This window comes from Hippocampus zosterae, chromosome 3, assembly GCF_025434085.1.
Source record: "Hippocampus zosterae strain Florida chromosome 3, ASM2543408v3, whole genome shotgun sequence".
NCBI lineage: Eukaryota > Metazoa > Chordata > Actinopteri > Syngnathiformes > Syngnathidae > Hippocampus > Hippocampus zosterae.
The window spans coordinates 28,075,347-28,093,114 of record NC_067453.1 but is presented as its reverse complement, the minus strand read 5'-3'; the positions used below and the strand labels follow the sequence as shown (position 1 = coordinate 28,093,114).

At 41.5% G+C, this 17,768-nt stretch overlaps 1 protein-coding gene across 3 annotated transcripts in view; it reads left to right on the top strand.

Moving 5' to 3' along the window:
• The window catches only part of far1 (fatty acyl CoA reductase 1), a 30,585-nt gene extending 14,470 nt beyond the window's left edge, over positions 1 to 16,115 (top strand). For 2 of the 3 annotated variants that reach the window (XM_052062102.1, XM_052062100.1), the window contains exons 6-13: positions 979 to 1,156; positions 1,292 to 1,336; positions 2,876 to 3,003; positions 4,747 to 4,814; positions 6,115 to 6,286; positions 11,181 to 11,310; positions 13,306 to 13,433; positions 13,696 to 16,115. In XM_052062102.1, the coding sequence (XP_051918062.1) occupies positions 979 to 1,156; positions 1,292 to 1,336; positions 2,876 to 3,003; positions 4,747 to 4,814; positions 6,115 to 6,286; positions 11,181 to 11,310; positions 13,306 to 13,433; positions 13,696 to 13,855 (1,009 nt within the window). In that variant the 3' untranslated portion in view covers positions 13,856 to 16,115. Of the gene's footprint in view, positions 1 to 978; positions 1,157 to 1,291; positions 1,337 to 2,875; positions 3,004 to 4,746; positions 4,815 to 6,114; positions 6,287 to 6,924; positions 7,097 to 11,180; positions 11,311 to 13,305; positions 13,434 to 13,695 lie in introns of all 3 variants that reach the window. The other variant, XM_052062101.1, reaches the window with a different exon arrangement.
• Positions 16,116 to 17,768: the final 1,653 nt, after the last annotated feature.

Genomic DNA, 17,768 nt, shown 5'->3' with positions numbered 1-17,768 from the left:
TGGCGACTCGGCTGGGCAAAGAATTGCCACTTTCTAATCATGACTGTACTTAATAGGACTTCTGTCAAAGTCCAACGTTACAAAGAGCTGCATTGAGTTTTGTGGGATACGCGTTAACCATTAGTTTTAGGTCCTGATTGGTAATACATGCCTGATTGCTTCGTGAAATTGTTGACACCAGATACTGAGGCTGGATGATGATAAGAACATTCAAGATGATAAATCTTCTATATCTTGTTCTATAACTCGGTGGTGGCCTCGGCCATCCATTACGGCATTGTCTGCTGGTCAGGCAGCATCTCGGCCCGGGACAGAAAGAGACTGGAGCGACTGGTCAGGAAGGCCAGTTCTGTCCTGGGTTGCCCCCTTGACACTCTGGAGGAGGTGGGCAACAGAAGGATGCTAACTAAGCTAAAAGCTATGATGGCCAGTCCCTCCCACCCCCTCCAGCCCGCCCTGACAGCACTTGGTAGCTCCTTCAGCCAGAGACTGTTACACCCGCGCTGCAAGAAGGAGAGATACCGACGCTCGTTCCTACCGACTGCTGTCAGGCTGATGAATATAAAATAACAATCATAATAATAATAATAATTAAATGATGTGAAGGAAAATTGTAAATAGTACTGCGATTTATCCATTTTGTGTTCATATTGTATTTAATTGAAAGATGTTTGTTGTTTTTTTTTTTCTCTTTCTCCTTTCTTCTTTCTACATACATTCTTGCTGCTGGAGGCTGTAAATTTCCCCAGTGTGGGACGAATAAAGGATATCTTAAATATTGAAAATTAAGATGAGGTCAGTCATGGACTTTCCACACTCGTGGACTTTGGACATGCGCTCTCATGTACAGCACATTCCAACCAACCACATTAATTCATTTGGAACGTCTACAACCGTATTCGTATTCGTGGCATGCTGACCCTACGTAAACCTCTGATGGTAACTAGAAACCCTTGCATGTCTTAATTCTGTTCCTAGTTGGATGGACGATGAACTGGTGTCGGTTCTGACCCCCAAACTGATTGGTCAACGACCCAACACTTATACCTACACAAAAGCATTAGCCGAGTATCTGGTGCAGCAGGAGGCCGGCGACCTCAACGTTGCTATTGTAAGACCCTCCATCGTTGGTGCCAGCTGGAAAGAACCTTTTCCCGTGAGTTTTTGTTGAAATATTTTCCTTCCAATTCAAAGCCCATATACTGTAGAAGGTCAATATTGTATTGTGTATTGTATGTGTAATTCAGCATCTACAATAATAATAATGTGTTACTTCTCTGCACTGTTTCAGGGTTGGATTGATAATTTTAATGGACCTAGCGGAATATTCATTGCGGTAAGTGCTGGGAGGAATATGGTAACGGTTTGTTTTATCATTCATCAGTGGAACAAACACATTGCAGATTTTGGAGAAAGTGCTTTGAATGGGAGCAATGTTTTTACCACTCTTAATAGACAGAACTAGGGGTGTAACAAAAACGGTTTGAATTGGAAAATCGGTTTTGATTTAATCGAACCGGAATGAAATCGTTCCATTTTAAAATGCACCAGTCTTGAAGCCAACCGTAGCCTCCTTTGTATGTACCTAAATATCTATTGCATCGTCTTTTACTGGAGATATGCACTCTCCTTGACAGAACATTTTCTAAATTTAAAGCTTTGGGTTTTTTGTTGTTTTTTTTTTTTCAAGCAATATACAATAAATCAAATAGTATTTGCCTCCATTCTGATTTTTATTCCTATATTTTGCTTATTTACTGCTGCACCAGTTTCGAATCGTTGAACCACTTTTCATACTGTGGCTCACACAAAAACATCCTAATTAAATAGAAACTGTAGTTTAAAAATACAGATTTTATTCATCAAAGGAAGCCAAAATCCAAACACCTACTGAGGTTTGCTGGAACCCCAAATCCTTCCAAATGGCTTTGTAACCATTCCTTGACATATAAATTACACTCACTTTTTGTCATTTGTTCTTGAATTTCTTTTGATCATTGCACGGTGCCTTTATTAAATTTTCTTTTTTTTTTTTTTAAATAGATATATACTCCACTTTGTCTAACAGGTACTATTTTTTGAATTTGGCTTTCCAAAAACGGTGGTAAACCCTTTCAGGCACCCTGTAACCTGATATCATGGTAGGCTGTTCACTGTAGTAACCACTGTCCCTCAAGGGGTTCATTCAACACAGTTGACTGATGATTTAATAAGGGGACAGTTACTTTTCCAAAGACGGACAGATTTTAGTGTTAATCGTTTTCCCCTTCCTAAATACAATTAAGAAAAATATAATAAATGGAAAATGGCATTTAGTATTGACTTGCATTTCTTTGAGAGATATTAAAATTGGGCGGCCCGGTAGTCCAGTGGTTAGCACGTGGGCTTCACAGTGCAGAGGTACCGGGTTCGATTCCAGCTCCGGCCTCCCTGTGTGGAGTTTGCATGTTCTCCCCGGGCCTGCGTGGGTTTTCTCCGGGTGCTCCGGTTTCCTCCCACATTCCAAAAACATGCGTGGCAGTCTAAATTGTCCCTAGGTGTGAGTGTGAGTGCGAATGGTTGTTCATTTCTGTGTGCCCTGCGATTGGCTGGCAACCGATTCAGGGTGTCCCCCGCCTACTGCCCGAAGACAGCTGGGATAGGCTCCAGCACCCCCACCGACCCTAGTGAGGATCAAGCGGCTCGGAAGATGAATGAATGAATGAATGAATGAATATTAAAATTGATTATCAGAAGCATTTAAGTGTGACAAGAATTTTTTTTTTTTACTAAATCCTTTGGTAGTTAAGAGAACATCTTAACTACAGGCCTTACGTAGCCTGTATTTGAATTTTGAGATCAATAGATGTTTTCATAAATTTTTATCTCTCCTTAGGCAGGTAAAGGGATCCTACGTACAATGAGAGCATCTAATGACGCAGTGGCTGACTTGGTACCTGTAGATGTCGTCATCAATGCGACACTGGCTGCTGCCTGGTATTCTGGATCACAACAAAAGAACAGGTTGGTAACTCAGCAATTGGGTTGGATTTACTGAAGGATTGCACCGGCCAAAAAAAACAAAAAAAAAAGCTGCTGCAAACTTGATTGCTCACCCGATTAGATATGGAGGCAAATGTATGAACAGAGGAGTGAGTCTGCCAAATGTGGAACATTACGACAGTTCATTTTGCATGCTTTTTGACTACAAGTGAATTTTTCAAGGGTTAAAAACACGCAATGTGATTTTTCAACCCTGAGACAAATTGCAATGGTTTATTTTGCATCTTGAAATTAAATCTTTAAAAAATGTAAATATTTCAGACTGGAGCAAACTGCATCGTTGTCCAGAACTATTACAGGAATTGAAAAGCTGCAAAATGAGCGGCAGTAGGCAAAATGGATGTTTTCCGCTCATGTAAACATTTTTGAAATGCTACAATCAAAAATTTTACTGTACATCACAGTCTAGTCAACGATGCAACTTTGGAGCTTCTGAATGATTTACGGCAGGGATATCCAGAGTCGATCCTCAAGGGCCGCTGTCCTGCCTGTTTTCCGTCTTTCCCTTCTGAAACCTGATTCAAAGCATCAACTCATCAGCAAGCTCTGAAGAAGCAAGAAAACAATCTTGACCACTTGAATCAGCAGAGGGAGATGGATGGCAGCCAGGCAGGACATCGATCCTTGCGGACCCATTTTGGACACCCCTGAATTTAGGGCTGACTTGAAGCCAGTCACAGGAAGGAGTCGTGCATTATCACCTATGATGAAACTCCGCTCATGTCTGGGTCATTCCAGCGCTCCGTGAAAATCAGAAATCAAAATACACACAACCTACTTCAGGCTAACCTGGGATTTCGGGATTGTATTTCGTGCCAAGTTACGTGGAAATGGGTATGACAAGAAAAAAAAAAGTATCCTCAAATTTTGAGCAAAAGAAAATTCCATGAATTCTTAAACTCAAATTTGAATTTATTTAGAAAAGAGACCAAGGGGAAAAATGAGCAAGAAGTAAAATAAGAATATGCTGAAATAATCGCAATAAAAAAAAAAAAACAGAACCTCGAGTTCGTTAGGGTATGTTCCCAACGTCGGGAACTTGTAAAGGCACCACTCCGTTGTACACCTTAATTGCTTTTCTTCGATTATTACATTTTAAGGAATGAGAGAAGCCAAACTCGAGCTCATCATTTAAATTTGATTCATCGTCCAACCCTAGTGGACTAGTACTGGTTACTCCGAGATCATTTTTGTGGTGTTGTAACCACACAGGATGGACAGTAGTATCCTATTGCCAAGAACTTGGGGCAAGTTCAATCAAACAAACAACATGGCTTTTATGCGGTTGCTGGCTGGTCCCAAATTATCAGGGTGATTTTTTTTTCTCTCATTTGTTTTTTGCCACTTCCACTGACCACTTGCATTACTTCAAACTTCATTTTATATTTTCTATGCTCTCCCGAGTGCTCCACTGTGAAAATCATTAGAGCAACCTACATGCACATTTTGTTCGTGAGTTAACCCAGAATTTAACTCTCACTATATAGGATTGTAGTAAAAAATCATTATTGAGCGCATGGAAAATGCACACTTGCCGTGCACGCGATCTGTGCGAGTGAATACGGAATTTAGTATCTGCTCCTGAACTTGGGATCCTATTAAATCAGGCCAGTTGTGAACTTGGTTGTATATTCACATTTTTGGAAAAGGTGTACGAAAAATGTTCACAGAGTGCTTGTAATTAAAGTTGCTGTCTCATTGTAGGCCCAAATCCATCCTGGTTTACAACTGCACGACTGGTGGCATCAACCCATTTCGCTGGGGAGAAGTTGGTATGTCTCTCTAATGTTATCTAAATAGCCTAAAACAGCCGACTAGACCGACAACAGCGGTGTTGTCGGTCTAGATGAGAGAAACTTGTCATGGATTTTTCAAATTGTGCACAATATCTTCTCCACTGGCCTCAACCAACCAGGGAACATTTGTTTGCCTGTTTCCTGTGGATTCTGGCTAAATTAATTAATTAGTCATTGTTAAATGTTGTAAAGTTGAAATCTTCGTCTGAAACGTGTCCAGGGTTACTTCCATGGCTTTAAATATTACACTAACATTGTTTTGGTTTACACATAGCAGTTAGTGGTGTCATTAAACTATCCTACCATCTGGACACATGAATTAAGCGCGACACATTTGCATGTATGCAGTGTTTTAGTAAGTCTTATTTAAGTCTTTTTGGTCTTTATTGTGAATTCTTAAAAATCATTCCAAAAAGCTTCTTAACAGTAAATGCAATTATTTAAAGCAGGATACAACTTTGAGTTTTATTTAAAATGCTAGTGTTAAAGAAATGTGATTTATTATTATTATTTTTTTTGAATTATAAGAACAATTCTCCCATCATGTAAGACGGGACCACCATAAAATCAAACATAATCAAAACGGCATCCATTATCCACATTTTCATTTTTATTGAAAAGACAGTCCAATGACCTCTGACAAAATTCATAAGATCCTCGAGGCAGTAACAGCGAGTCCTATATTTTGTCCGAGCATCCACTATGTTGAGAATTGAAAATAACAGTTGTATCCAGAACGGAAACAATAGTCCTGGAATATTTTAATTGAAACTGGAACAAAACAAAGCGCTGAAATGCTTGTCCTCGCAAATGCTGGGTGGAAACTTGTTACATCTCCATGTTACAAATTGGTTAAATTGAAAGTAAAAAGTGAATTTGCATTTTTTTTTTTAAAACAACCCAACTAATTACATATGCAGGGATGGCAATTTTCCGCGGATACGCGGAAATCCGCCATTTTGTTTCTTAAATTGATCATTTTTGTGAATCGTCTAAATGCGTTGAAAATTTTAGGGGGGGGGGTCAGGTACCTTATCGTCGAGTTTTCAAGAGCTCTCCCGATCAGTCTTTCCATCTTCCGATTGTAAACAGCCCTGCGATTGGACGTGTATGATGTCTTACTTGTTGTGATCGGTTGCCCTGTCCAGGCCACGCCCCTTTCCGCTTTTTTCATCACTAGCCATTGCCATCCCTGCATATGGCACAGCTCCAGACAAAACTCTAAAAATGATACAACACATCTTACACTCCTTGTCGATTACTTTTGTTTTTTTAGAATACCATGTAATATCAACGTTCAAGAGGAACCCTCTCGATCAGGCCTTCCGACGGCCCAATGTTAATCTCACATCCAATCACCTAATCAATCAGTACTGGATCGCTGTGAGTCACAAGGCTCCAGCCTTCTTGTACGATGTGTACCTCAGGCTGATTGGACGTGAACCCAGGTAACCTCATTCTCTCGCCGTATCGGGCTTTCCTGGCCAACTCCTTTTTTCCAAAATGCCCCAGAAACCTCCCTCCACACACACAGACCTTTCTGCTGCTTAAATTCCTTGTCAGTGTGGTATCATCTTAAAGCTGTGCTGTTCATGTGTAATGCAATGCTTGTCATTTCAAGAATGTATAACTCAGGTGCTCCTCTGCTTACGTGGGGGTTCTCACTGGTTTATGCACGCTTACATTTTACCACGAGCAATGGTTAAGTCCCGGTTGAGTTTCCAAATAGAATGGACACCTATCTGGGTCATCTCAGTTCAGCCTCAATAAATGGTTGAAAGTTGGCCTATACATGTGGCTTTGCCTTTGGAAACCCAACCGAGGTTTTGATGCTTTTTTTTTTTTTTTTTTCAACCGTCTTGCTTCGCTCCTGGATTTGTCACAGTGACTTTAGGAGCATTTCATTCACCCTGTTTTCATTTCAGAAATCATCTGAGCTTCAGATGTTCACTGCATGGATGCTCTTAACAAGCTAACATTGTTAATAGCGTGACGCAATTCGGTGTATCCTTCAGGAAGCACAGGAGTAGATTATAAATGGCCTCCTATTTTTCTCCTTCGTGTTTGTCATGTCTTTCTCCTACAGAGAACTGTATAAACATGACCTTCAAGACCAATCCTTTAGAGCAAGCCTTCAGAAGGCCCAATGTCAATCTCCGCTCCAACCCCTTTACTAATCAGTACTGGACACTTGTCAGCCACACGCTGCCAGCTCTCCTCTATGACTTCTATCTCGGGCTGAAAGGCCAAAAGCCTCGGTAAGGTTGTGTGTCCACTTTTTCCTCTCCTCGGTAGTCTGGCCCAGTTTTTGCACAAAAACCGCGTCGCACGTTCAGTCAGATAGACTTGGTACAGTGTGTCCCTTGGCTAATATTAATATGGTGTATTCAAGTACTCTTGAATTTGTTAAATATTAGTTATGTTGCAAACCTATGCTAAAATAATTCACTTTATTTGGAGTGCAAGATGAGTTATTGAAACTGGGGTATGACGCGATCTAAACGGTCACGGCCACGGTGCTTTTTCCGGGAAAAAAAAGGTTTCACACTTGTTAATATGGACCTGTTCAAGTAAATTAGGGGCATAGTCACCCATTAGCGCTTATGTCAATTCCTTGTGCTGCGATTCTCCCGTCCAGACTTCAGACACACCCGCTATGCATGAACTGGAAATGTGTGTGCAACCACCATCGCCGAGTGATTCAATCAACTCTCTCGTGGCCCCAATTCCCGGGTCATGGTTTTCATCAGACATGAATTCCATAGAGATCCATTTTGAAAATATCGCCAGTGTCATGTGTGTGTGGCTCAATTACAGACTACTTAGAACAGTGGTGTTTGTGGTACCAAACCCTTCATTAGTTCATTCATTCATTCATCTTCCGAGCCGCTTGATCCTCACTAGGGTCGCGGGGGGTGCTGGAGGCAATCCCCGCTGTCTTTGGGCAGTAAGCGGGGACACCCTGAATCGGTCGCCAGCCAATCGCAGGGCACACAGAAACAAACAACCATCCATGCTCGCACTCACACCTAGTGATAATTTAGAGTGTTCAATCAGCTTGCCATGCATATTTTTGGAATGTGGGAGGAAACCGGAGTACCCGGAGAAAACCCACGCAGAACATGCAAACTCCACACAGGGAGGCCGGAACTGGAATCGAACCCGGTACCTCTGCACTGTGAAGCCGACGTGCTAACCACTGGACTACCGGGCCGCCCCCCTTCATTAGTGAAGAATGAAATTATTTTTTACAAATTCAAGACATTAAAAAAAACACATTTGTTAAAAACAGAAAAACGTAAATAAAATTACATGGCCTAAGTACAGGTATATCCATCCATCCATTTTCCAATCGGCTTTATCCTCACAAGGGTTGCGGGGGGTGCTAGAGCTGTCTTCGGGCAGTAGGCAGTGGACAACCTAAGTATAGTTTTTTAAAAATTGTATGACGCACTATCACGACAGTCACACGGTGACTATTTAGCAAACTAAATTTCCCACTTAACTGATTGGACAAGCAATGTCATGTGATCAACTGCAGCCAGTGATGGCATAGCGGGCATATCATAACTAATTGACATGTTGAGTCGGTGTGTCTTAACGTCCATGTCAGAGGCTCCGTCGAACCCCTGAGACCGATTCACCGAGCCCCTTGGGTTCGATCGAACCCAGGTTAAGAACCACCCTCTTATGGTTTGTGAAAATACCGTGAAATGATAATGTGTTAATCCTTTCACACATCAATCGCTCCAGAGTATAAATCTCACCAGCGGCCAAACTATGAAAAAAAAAAACCCTGTGATTTATAATCTTTAAAATATGGTACTTTTTCACAAAGTAATATGATACAATGTCAACATTAGGCTGTCATTGTAACGCAGGGGTGTCTAAAATCGGTCCAGAGCTGGAAAACCGGCAGCACAGCGGCCCTCCAGGATCGACTTTGGACAACCCTGTTGTAACGTATTAGGGACGCACATAGACAGTTGCTGCACACTCTTGGTGTGAGAGTACGTGAGCTCTGCGGCACAACACAAGTCATCCCGGTCGGCCTGTGCGAGTCATCATTCGAAGTCAGCGGCTGTGAAATGACTCACAACCGAACTAATGAGGGTGATATTTTGCCTTTGAGAGCCCATAGACCATTGTACACACTCGGAGCACGCTCGACTGATTTTAAGGTCACTCCACCTCGAGTGCGTACATTATATGGCGGCATGGAAGCACACTTCAGTCGATGAGAGGATCTGCACAGCCAAAAAAGAAGCGCACCAGCGCACCCTCTTTTTGACATCAGCACATGATAAAATATGCCCTTAATGAATCGAAGCATTTTGTACTTATTAAGAAATCCATAAAATGCACACATGTACAAAGTTAGTCTTACAAAAAATAAATAAATAGACACAATGCCCCTAACCTGACACTGTTCGGTGCCAAACACAACAACAAGCCTCATCTTCTGGGAATGTGTTCTTTGAACAGTTGAGTCAAAACATATCGGCTTGCTGTTTACAGATGCAAAAATGAAGCACACAAAGCAAAAAAAAAAAAGAAAAGTGAAGCAAGGAGGTTGTTTTGGGGCTGCTTTTCTGACATAGGAACTCTCAAGAAAATGAAAGTCATCTGGAGTGAATTGTGTGGCCCAGTGTCTGGAAGTCTTAGCTGTAAGTCACATGTCCTCCAAAACAAATTTCAGCCAAACGTCCTCCAAATGGTTGAGAACAAAACTGCGCTATTATGAAGAGTCCAGGCCGAAATTCAATTGAACTATCTGTGGAATGACCCAAGACATTGAAAATGTCAGTTTTTGTCACTTTGTCACACTTTTATTTCTTTTTCCTGAAGTATCAATCAGGACTTTTTAACAGAACCCACCTGCTAGATGGTCTGATGACACCAAGATTCAACTTTTTGGCTTTAGTTCTCGGGTGTACACGGTAGTTGCTGGAACCCAGGCAGCAATCTCTGCTTGCCCAATCCAGGTCTGGACCTTTCACAAAGCTCCCCAGAGGAACTCAATTGTGAGTTATTGGTTCCTTCTCCCACCAAGGCTCTTCTCTCTACTTTTGTCACTTTTGCTGATGTTCAGATTTTGACACAGGCTTGCAGCATAACAAAATGACGTATCCAAAATGCAGTTTTTATTGGATTTTTTTGGGTGTGTGGAGTTATTATTTACAAGTGGCATTTTGAATCGTGGATTTTGCAGATAAGTGAAGTAAATCTCCACACTAAAAATGTCAAATTGGATTCAGGTGAATGAAACGAGTTTGGTTAAAATGTTTCCGGTTTAGGCTTGTTAGCAACAGCAATCTTCGGCTCAACGGGCTGCTTGAAAATGCATTCAGCTCATCGCATTTGACTCATTTGCTTCACCGGATGGAATCTGAGTCTTCATCATGTCAATTTTGAAGCACTTAAACTGACTTAGTTCCTAAGTGATTAGAAGGCTCAGATCATTCCATTTTTGTTTTTCTCGCCACAAGTAGTTTTGCTGTTCTATTTTCAACACTGTGATTGATTGCAACATGCATACGTCCTTAAAACAACTCACATACTGTATATCTTTCATATGAATTGGATTCTCTTCATGGGTGACGTTTTCTGCAAATAGAAAATGCGCAAAAGTTTGACCCACTATTGTTTGACATCATCATACTTTATATAACTTGTTGTAGTTTGATGAGAACAGTGGTATACCAAAAAAAAAAAAAAAAAAACAATGCCCGAAATGTCATGGCAGCCTCAAAACTACTAACTTCTGAATCCGCACTTAAGTGGCAATAAAATGTCAACCAACTGTGTCCTAATTATCATACACGCGTTAACCAATGAACCAATTGGATTGTCTGATGTACCAAAGAGGATTGGGGACAATTTGAATTGAAGGCGAAGATAGCTTGAGGCTATTTAGGGCATACAGATGCGTACCACTGTCTAGTTGAAATGACTTTCTTTCAAAACAAATCACTCCTCGCACCCTGGAAGTCATTGCCATTGTACGCAAATAATCCGGAAGTAGATTCTGCATGCACATACTCATGACACCCTCTCTCAACTGGATCTCATCTACAAGTAACAGCAATCCTACTAAAACACTTTTCTGATCCTCGCCTGGCAACAACTGACCTCCCGTTATTTTCCTTTCTTCACAATCGCGCTTTTGTTCACGCTCCAGACGCCTTATTACACAGCTTGCTGTCTTTCTTCACGCCGCCTCGCTTTGACTCTCTGACCCCTCTCTGAATTATGTCAACAATCTGCTCCCCTGCTCTGTATCCCATAATCAACCCTTTTGAATCTTAATTCTACACCTCACCTTCACTTTCTCACTAAAAGGATGATGAAGACGATCACTCGCCTTCATAGAGCCATGATGGTTCTGGAATATTTCACGAGTCACTCTTGGGTGTGGAGCACCGACAACGTAGCCATGTTGATGGCCCACATGACCCCAGAGGATAAAAAGGTAAGAGAATCATAGACGGACAGACAGATATCCACCCACTGTCACGTGTATCCTGACGCCACTCTTGGAGCAAAGTACGCTAGTTGGCAGACGGTAATCTACCGTGTGGTAATGTTTTCATCAAAATAATTTCGAAGTGTTTGCCATTCAACAAACATCCGTTCGTGAAAAGGAATTATGAGGCGATCTTATTTTACTGAGTCAGGGCGGCCCGGTAGTCCAGTGGTTAGCACGTCGGCTTCACAGTGCAGAGGTACCGGGTTCGATTCCAGCTCCGGCCTCCCTGTGTGGAGTTTGCATGTTCTCCCCGGGCCTGCGTGGGTTTTCTCCGGGTGCTCCGGTTTCCTCCCGCATTCCAAAAACATGCGTGGCAGGCTGATTGAACACTCTAAATTGTCCCTAGGTGTGAGTGTGAGTGCGAATGGTTGTTCGTTTCTGTGTGCCCTGCGATTGGCTGGCAACCGATTCAGGGTGTCCCCCGCCTACTGCCCGAAGACAGCTGGGATAGGCTCCAGCACCCCCCGCGACCCTAGTGAGGATCAAGCGGCTTGGAAGATGAATGAATGAATGAACTTATTTGAGTCCTCAAAGTAAGGCAGAAGAATGAATCAAATTCAAATAAACATTGCAATGCCGTGGAATGCAATTTCCAAATTGCAATCACCTCAATTTTTTTTTTAAACATACTGTAAATGTGTATATTTTATCCATGTATTTATTTATGTTGTGTCTGGATAAATTCAGTGCTGCAGAAGCGCAGTCCACATTAACATATTGATCCTTGCCTGTGACTTTCCTGCCATTTTCACCTGGATGTAGGATTCTTAAATCCTTGATACTCTACCGCAATTTATCCACCCAGCCATTTTCTGATCTGCTTCTCCTCACGAGGGTAACACCTACGTGCTGGAGCCTATCTCCGCTGTCTTCGGCAGCAGGTGGGGGACACCCTCAACTGGTTACCAGTCAATCGTGGGGCACATGTAGATAACAACCATTCACGCTTGTTAGCAGTTTAAAGCACAGGTGTCAAAGTCAAAGCCCGGGGGCCAGATCTGGCCCCATGCAGTCTTCAGCCGAAACCCCCACATCTTTGAGAGTGGTGACAAAGGCTTGATTTTTCATCATTTTGAAGCCTCATTTTGTATCATTTTTGACTTGTTCTAATTTGACAGTTATTAGCAAAACTCTTTTTTTTTTTGTTTGTCAAATGGACGACATTTTAATTTCACTTGACAGGCACTTTAAGAAATGAGTTACTTCAATAAGAAGTTACTACAGCAATCAATGCCAAACACATTCAGCATTGCAGATAATTTGATGTAAAAGCCACTACATTGAGTCAAAGGGAGTCTTTCTAAAAGAACTAAAGCAAGTGTGTGAATTCCCTTGTCGCTGTCAATTTGACAGTACACAGCGTGAGATAACATCCCAGGATGGACGCATGGACATGGTTATACATGGACACATAATCAGTGATGTTGCCGAGATCAACAGGGATTTCAGGTCTTCCGACATCATTACCCCATCATTCAGATGACCCAGCCAGGGTTGATCAGAGCCCGGCTTGTGTTCCAGTAGCATTGGCACGCATTTTTGACGTCAACTCGCTCCTGGTTCTTTAACCGCTTCCACTCGTGCCAAGAACCGTCAGTTCAGACAATCGCACCTGCCTTGAAGATACTGAGTTGTTGTGACGTGGACTGGGAACTCGAGCTTCTTGCACAAGTCCACTTGTAGCTCATAGTCCACTGCTTGAGGTGAGGAGCTGCCGGTTTGGCCTGTGACTGTGGCCGCTCTCCGGCCCTGACAAAGGCGATTCTCCTTTTCCCACATTATGCTTCCTATACCACATATCCATATCGAAGCATAAGTTCATTTTCTAAGATTATATGTTAGATTTGCAAAGTTGACTTTGCATTTTTTTTTAAATGTTGCTTCTTCCACTGCATCTATACATATACACTGCCATATGTCTCCATTTCGTTGCTGTAGGTGTTTAATTTCGACGTGCGGCAGCTGAACTGGGCAGAGTACATGGAAAATTACTGCATGGGCACTAAAAAATATGTCCTCAATGAAGAGCTGTCAGGCCTGCCTGCCGCACGCAAGCACCTCAACAAGTAAGTGTGCTTTGCATTGAACATGCATTTCTGCCACCAAACACAAAATGAATGACCGATTAGTAGACTGGTTGAACTTGTAAATTTTATTTAGTGTTTTGGAAAGTACATTCCAGTGATTTATTTCAGCAACTTCTACTAACAGCATTGGGGTAACAAATTATCTTTTTATTTTATTATATTTTTTTTTTGGTGGTCTTTTTTGTTTTCTCGTCATGCATACTAATTCCAAAAGTATTTGTCTTTTTTTTTTTTCTCCTAGGCTGAGGAATATCCGCTACAGTTTCAACACCATCCTAGTGGTGCTCATCTGGCGCATTTTCATTGCCCGATCTCAGATGGCTAGAAACATCTGGTACTTTGTAGTGAGCCTCTGCTTTAAGTTTCTCTCCTACTTCCGAGCCTCTTCCACCATGAAATAATGACCCAGAGTCCCAGTAGAGGGAGGCAGGGCGGAACAACACAGAAATGAAAAATACTGAATCCTAGCTGTGGTTCTTGAAAGAGAATATGCAAATCTATTCCTTTTGGTTCTGTGTGGAAAAAGAGAGTGCAGCCTTCAAAGCAGTTATACTCATTGGTCAGCGATTCAATAGCATTCAAAAACAGGAATGTTGCAGATGTTTGATTTTTATACACCGTATTGAGCTCTGACAGGCTTTTCAACTCCAATTAGACATTAGGCTTAAGAAAGACCGGTAAATTAAAAGGACTGCTGGTTTCAGTCAGACCCTACCACACCAGCGATATCAAAATCCACCCCTCGAGCCCCACCCGAACCCCCCCCCCCCCCCCACCCCACCCCACACTGTCCAGGATGTTTTCGACGTGTCCCTCCTCCAACACACCAGATTCAAATGATCAGGATCGTTGTCAAGATTCTCAGAGCTTGCCAATGAGCTGATCATTTGAATCCGGTACGTTGGAGGAGGGAGACATCGAAAACATCTTGGGTAGGGGCTCACATGGACCGGGGGTTGGACAACCCTATACTAACACTGTCTTTTGTTACTTGAAGCATTGCGTTTGTATTCACTGCGAGTGTGTGAATGTGTGTGCATGCGCGGTTGCATAGGTGTATATATATACACAATGTGTGTCCGGTATACATGGACATGAATACGGTATACATAGAGATGTCGATATTAGTCTACAGTAGTGGCTTTCCGATCAAGGTTTTATGCCATTGATTCCGATACCCCCTCATCCGTGGTGAGATTGGCCAAGTACAATGCTGATCAAACGGATTAGCTGCACGGTTTTCAATTTCAGAGCTGCTTCACTAAGTTATTTTAAAAATCGATTTACCGGCAACGAATTGATTAATTAAATTTAAAAAAAAACAATTCTATCCAAATTTCCATCCCTTTATTATTCACAACCAGAGCATTATTTTAAAATGATTATGATTGCATTTCTGGTATGGTCTGCAATGCGCAATATTCAGGAAAGTTAGCGTAGGCTGCAAAATACAAGTTGCAGTTGATCAGGTTATGCGATGGCATTGAAAGGCATTAATCGAAATGACGATCATGGACTTTTCCACGGAAAGTGGCCAATCACGAAAGGTCGATCGGCGCACCACTAGTATACATTATACATCACACTGTATAAGAATATACACATATTTATATAGAGAGTGTATGTATACAGTGGACCACCACATACTGTGCGTACGGTTCAGCACCTGCAGATTCACCTATTCGCAAAGTTTTTTTTGGGGGGGTGCAGGGGTTCTTAAAAAGAAAATATTTTTGGGGGGAGCCACCCCTGTTTTCCCTGAAATGCTTATTGGAGGGTTATCCCTGTTTTCCAGTGCAATTTATATTGGGCCACAATTATACACGTATTTTTGCTCTGCGAGATGGAAGGGGTCCTTTGTGTTTGTATACAGTATACATGTCTACTACATACTAATATATACACATCTATGTATACTGTATCCATGTGAATACAGTACAGTATATGGATACAGTAAATATTGACTTGAGATGCCTTAATAATTGGCCCATACAAGCAGAAACATTGTATCTGTTGAGAAAGTTGCACACCAGCGAATCTAGTCGTTTGGAGAGCCAGTGTTTAGTCAGGCCACCACCACCAAATCTGTTAAGACTAAAGCCATGTGTTTCATATTAAACATAAATGTGCAACTGCTGACACGACAGTACATCTGCTTTAAAGACAGCTTCTAAATGACCTCTAAATAACAATTTCGATACCTTCTCGGCCAAAGTTCACACCATAGCTGTTTATAGTTCTAGTTGCAATGCAAGCTACCTTACGTACAATGTGCAGTAGCTACCAGTGCCTGTTGCTTGCTAGCTAAGCTAATTTTCAACATTGGTCTTTTGTTTTCTTTTTTTTTTGCCAAATCCAGTGACTAATTTGACTGAGTGTTTATGTAGCATTTGTTTTGTTGAAGTTTGAAAAGGTAAAGTTCCCTGTTCATCACGTTCAAGAGGCACTTTGACACCAAACCTTTGTCTAACACCCATTGACTTCATGAGGCTTCACTGAACGATTGACATGTCAGAAGTGTGCGTGTGTCTTGTTTTCCTAAGAACGCTACAATGTTTGAATAATTGAGGCGTGACCTTGCCAATGTTTGCTCATGTTGATTTTGTCTTCTCTTTGGTTTAGGTGACAACTGTCACACATGTCCTATGAATGTCTTGTAATTTTAAAAAAATTATATATACAGTATACAGTGTGTTAGTTCCGCACTTTTTGTCTTTAGTGCCTGAACGTTTGGAACAAAGTGAAAACGGAGGAGAGCTGTTTTCAAACTAGTTTGTGAGTACGGTCGCTCTCTTTAGGTAGCTTTCTAATGAAATTGTATTTTTGTAATTGTATTGTGAGGGTCTTTGAACTCCCAAACAACACTATCTGCTTAATTTCTGGAGACGATAACTCATTCAAATTGTTGCATCTCAAGCCTATAGTGGTTTTTGTTTGACTATAATATTCTGTTTTTCATTGAATGTAATCGCATAAGAGCCTAACCTCCTGTCAGCTTCAAACCGTCTGTTGATTCGTTTTCTTTTAAAGTGAGTGACATATAAGCACATGGAATCTGGGGGAAATTACATAGAAATGCCATTGACAAGCTTTGTTCGTGTATATATGTGTGATTAGGCCAGTTTTGTTGATTAGATTTTTAATTTTTTTTTTTTCTGAGAAAATAAGATCTTGCATTTCTACTGCAGCATTTTTGTTTGGCGTTGCACTGAGTGAGACAGATTAACTGAATCATGCCACAAAATGGTCATTCATTAGCAATGCACAAATAACCAAAGCATCATATTGACTTTGAAAGTAATTTGGGGTAATTGCAGATCCAAACCTGCTGATAAAAATCATACCAGCGTTGCAGCTGTTATTGTAGGTTAAACTGTGTTGCTTAAATTCCAAGAAATGCAATCCCAAAGATATCCGAATTCAGAAATTGAAGTTTGCATCCCGGAAACATTGAATTGATACGGCAAGCGTCGGTGAATCCTCTCTGATGCACAGACTGCACATTTGGTCTTATTTTGATCTGATCTGACCTGACCATGATCATACATTTCAGGACCTTTCAACACAATAATGTCCTTAGAAGTACATGTCGTTCGGTATTTTCCGGCTAATCAAATTCTAAGGGCCAGTGTGTGTTTTTTCTTTTTCGCGCCTCTTTGTGTTATGCGCTGATCAAGTTTTGACTGGCACATCCAACTGATAGAATGTGTGCGGTGTAGTTTTTGACATTCCTTCTGATCCTACTGATGTGGAAAACACGAATGTCTGTGATGCTTATCTGACGTTTAAATGTTGACCAGGAAAAGATGGCTTGTATTTTATACAGCGTCATCTTTTTTTGGAAGCTGATCGATCGATTCATCGCTCCTAACTCGGTCAGATCTACTGTATTTATGTATTCACCTTAAAAACAGAATATATGAACTGGTGTCTGTTATGGAGGGGGGGGGGGGTTGTGAACCAAAAAAAAAAAAAGAAATAAAAGTTTGTTTCATACATTTGTGTGCCTTGATGTGTGTGCTTTGCCTCTGTGGCATTCGTCAACACGACTGATAAAGCGGGAGTGACGGCATGATGGAAACAAACCATTCTTCTCAATCTGTACATCCATGACCGATTCCCATCAGTGCGTAACAGGTCAATCGTCCACATTCTCCTGGTGTACTTTGCAGAGGTCAGATTAAAGAGGCACTTGAGCTGCTACATTAAGATTTAATGCCGCCATTAAATGACATCAAATCGTCATTCTGGTATTGTCCAGCTGAAGGTTGTTATTCTTTGTACTGTAATATTTACTACAGTATGTGCATATCT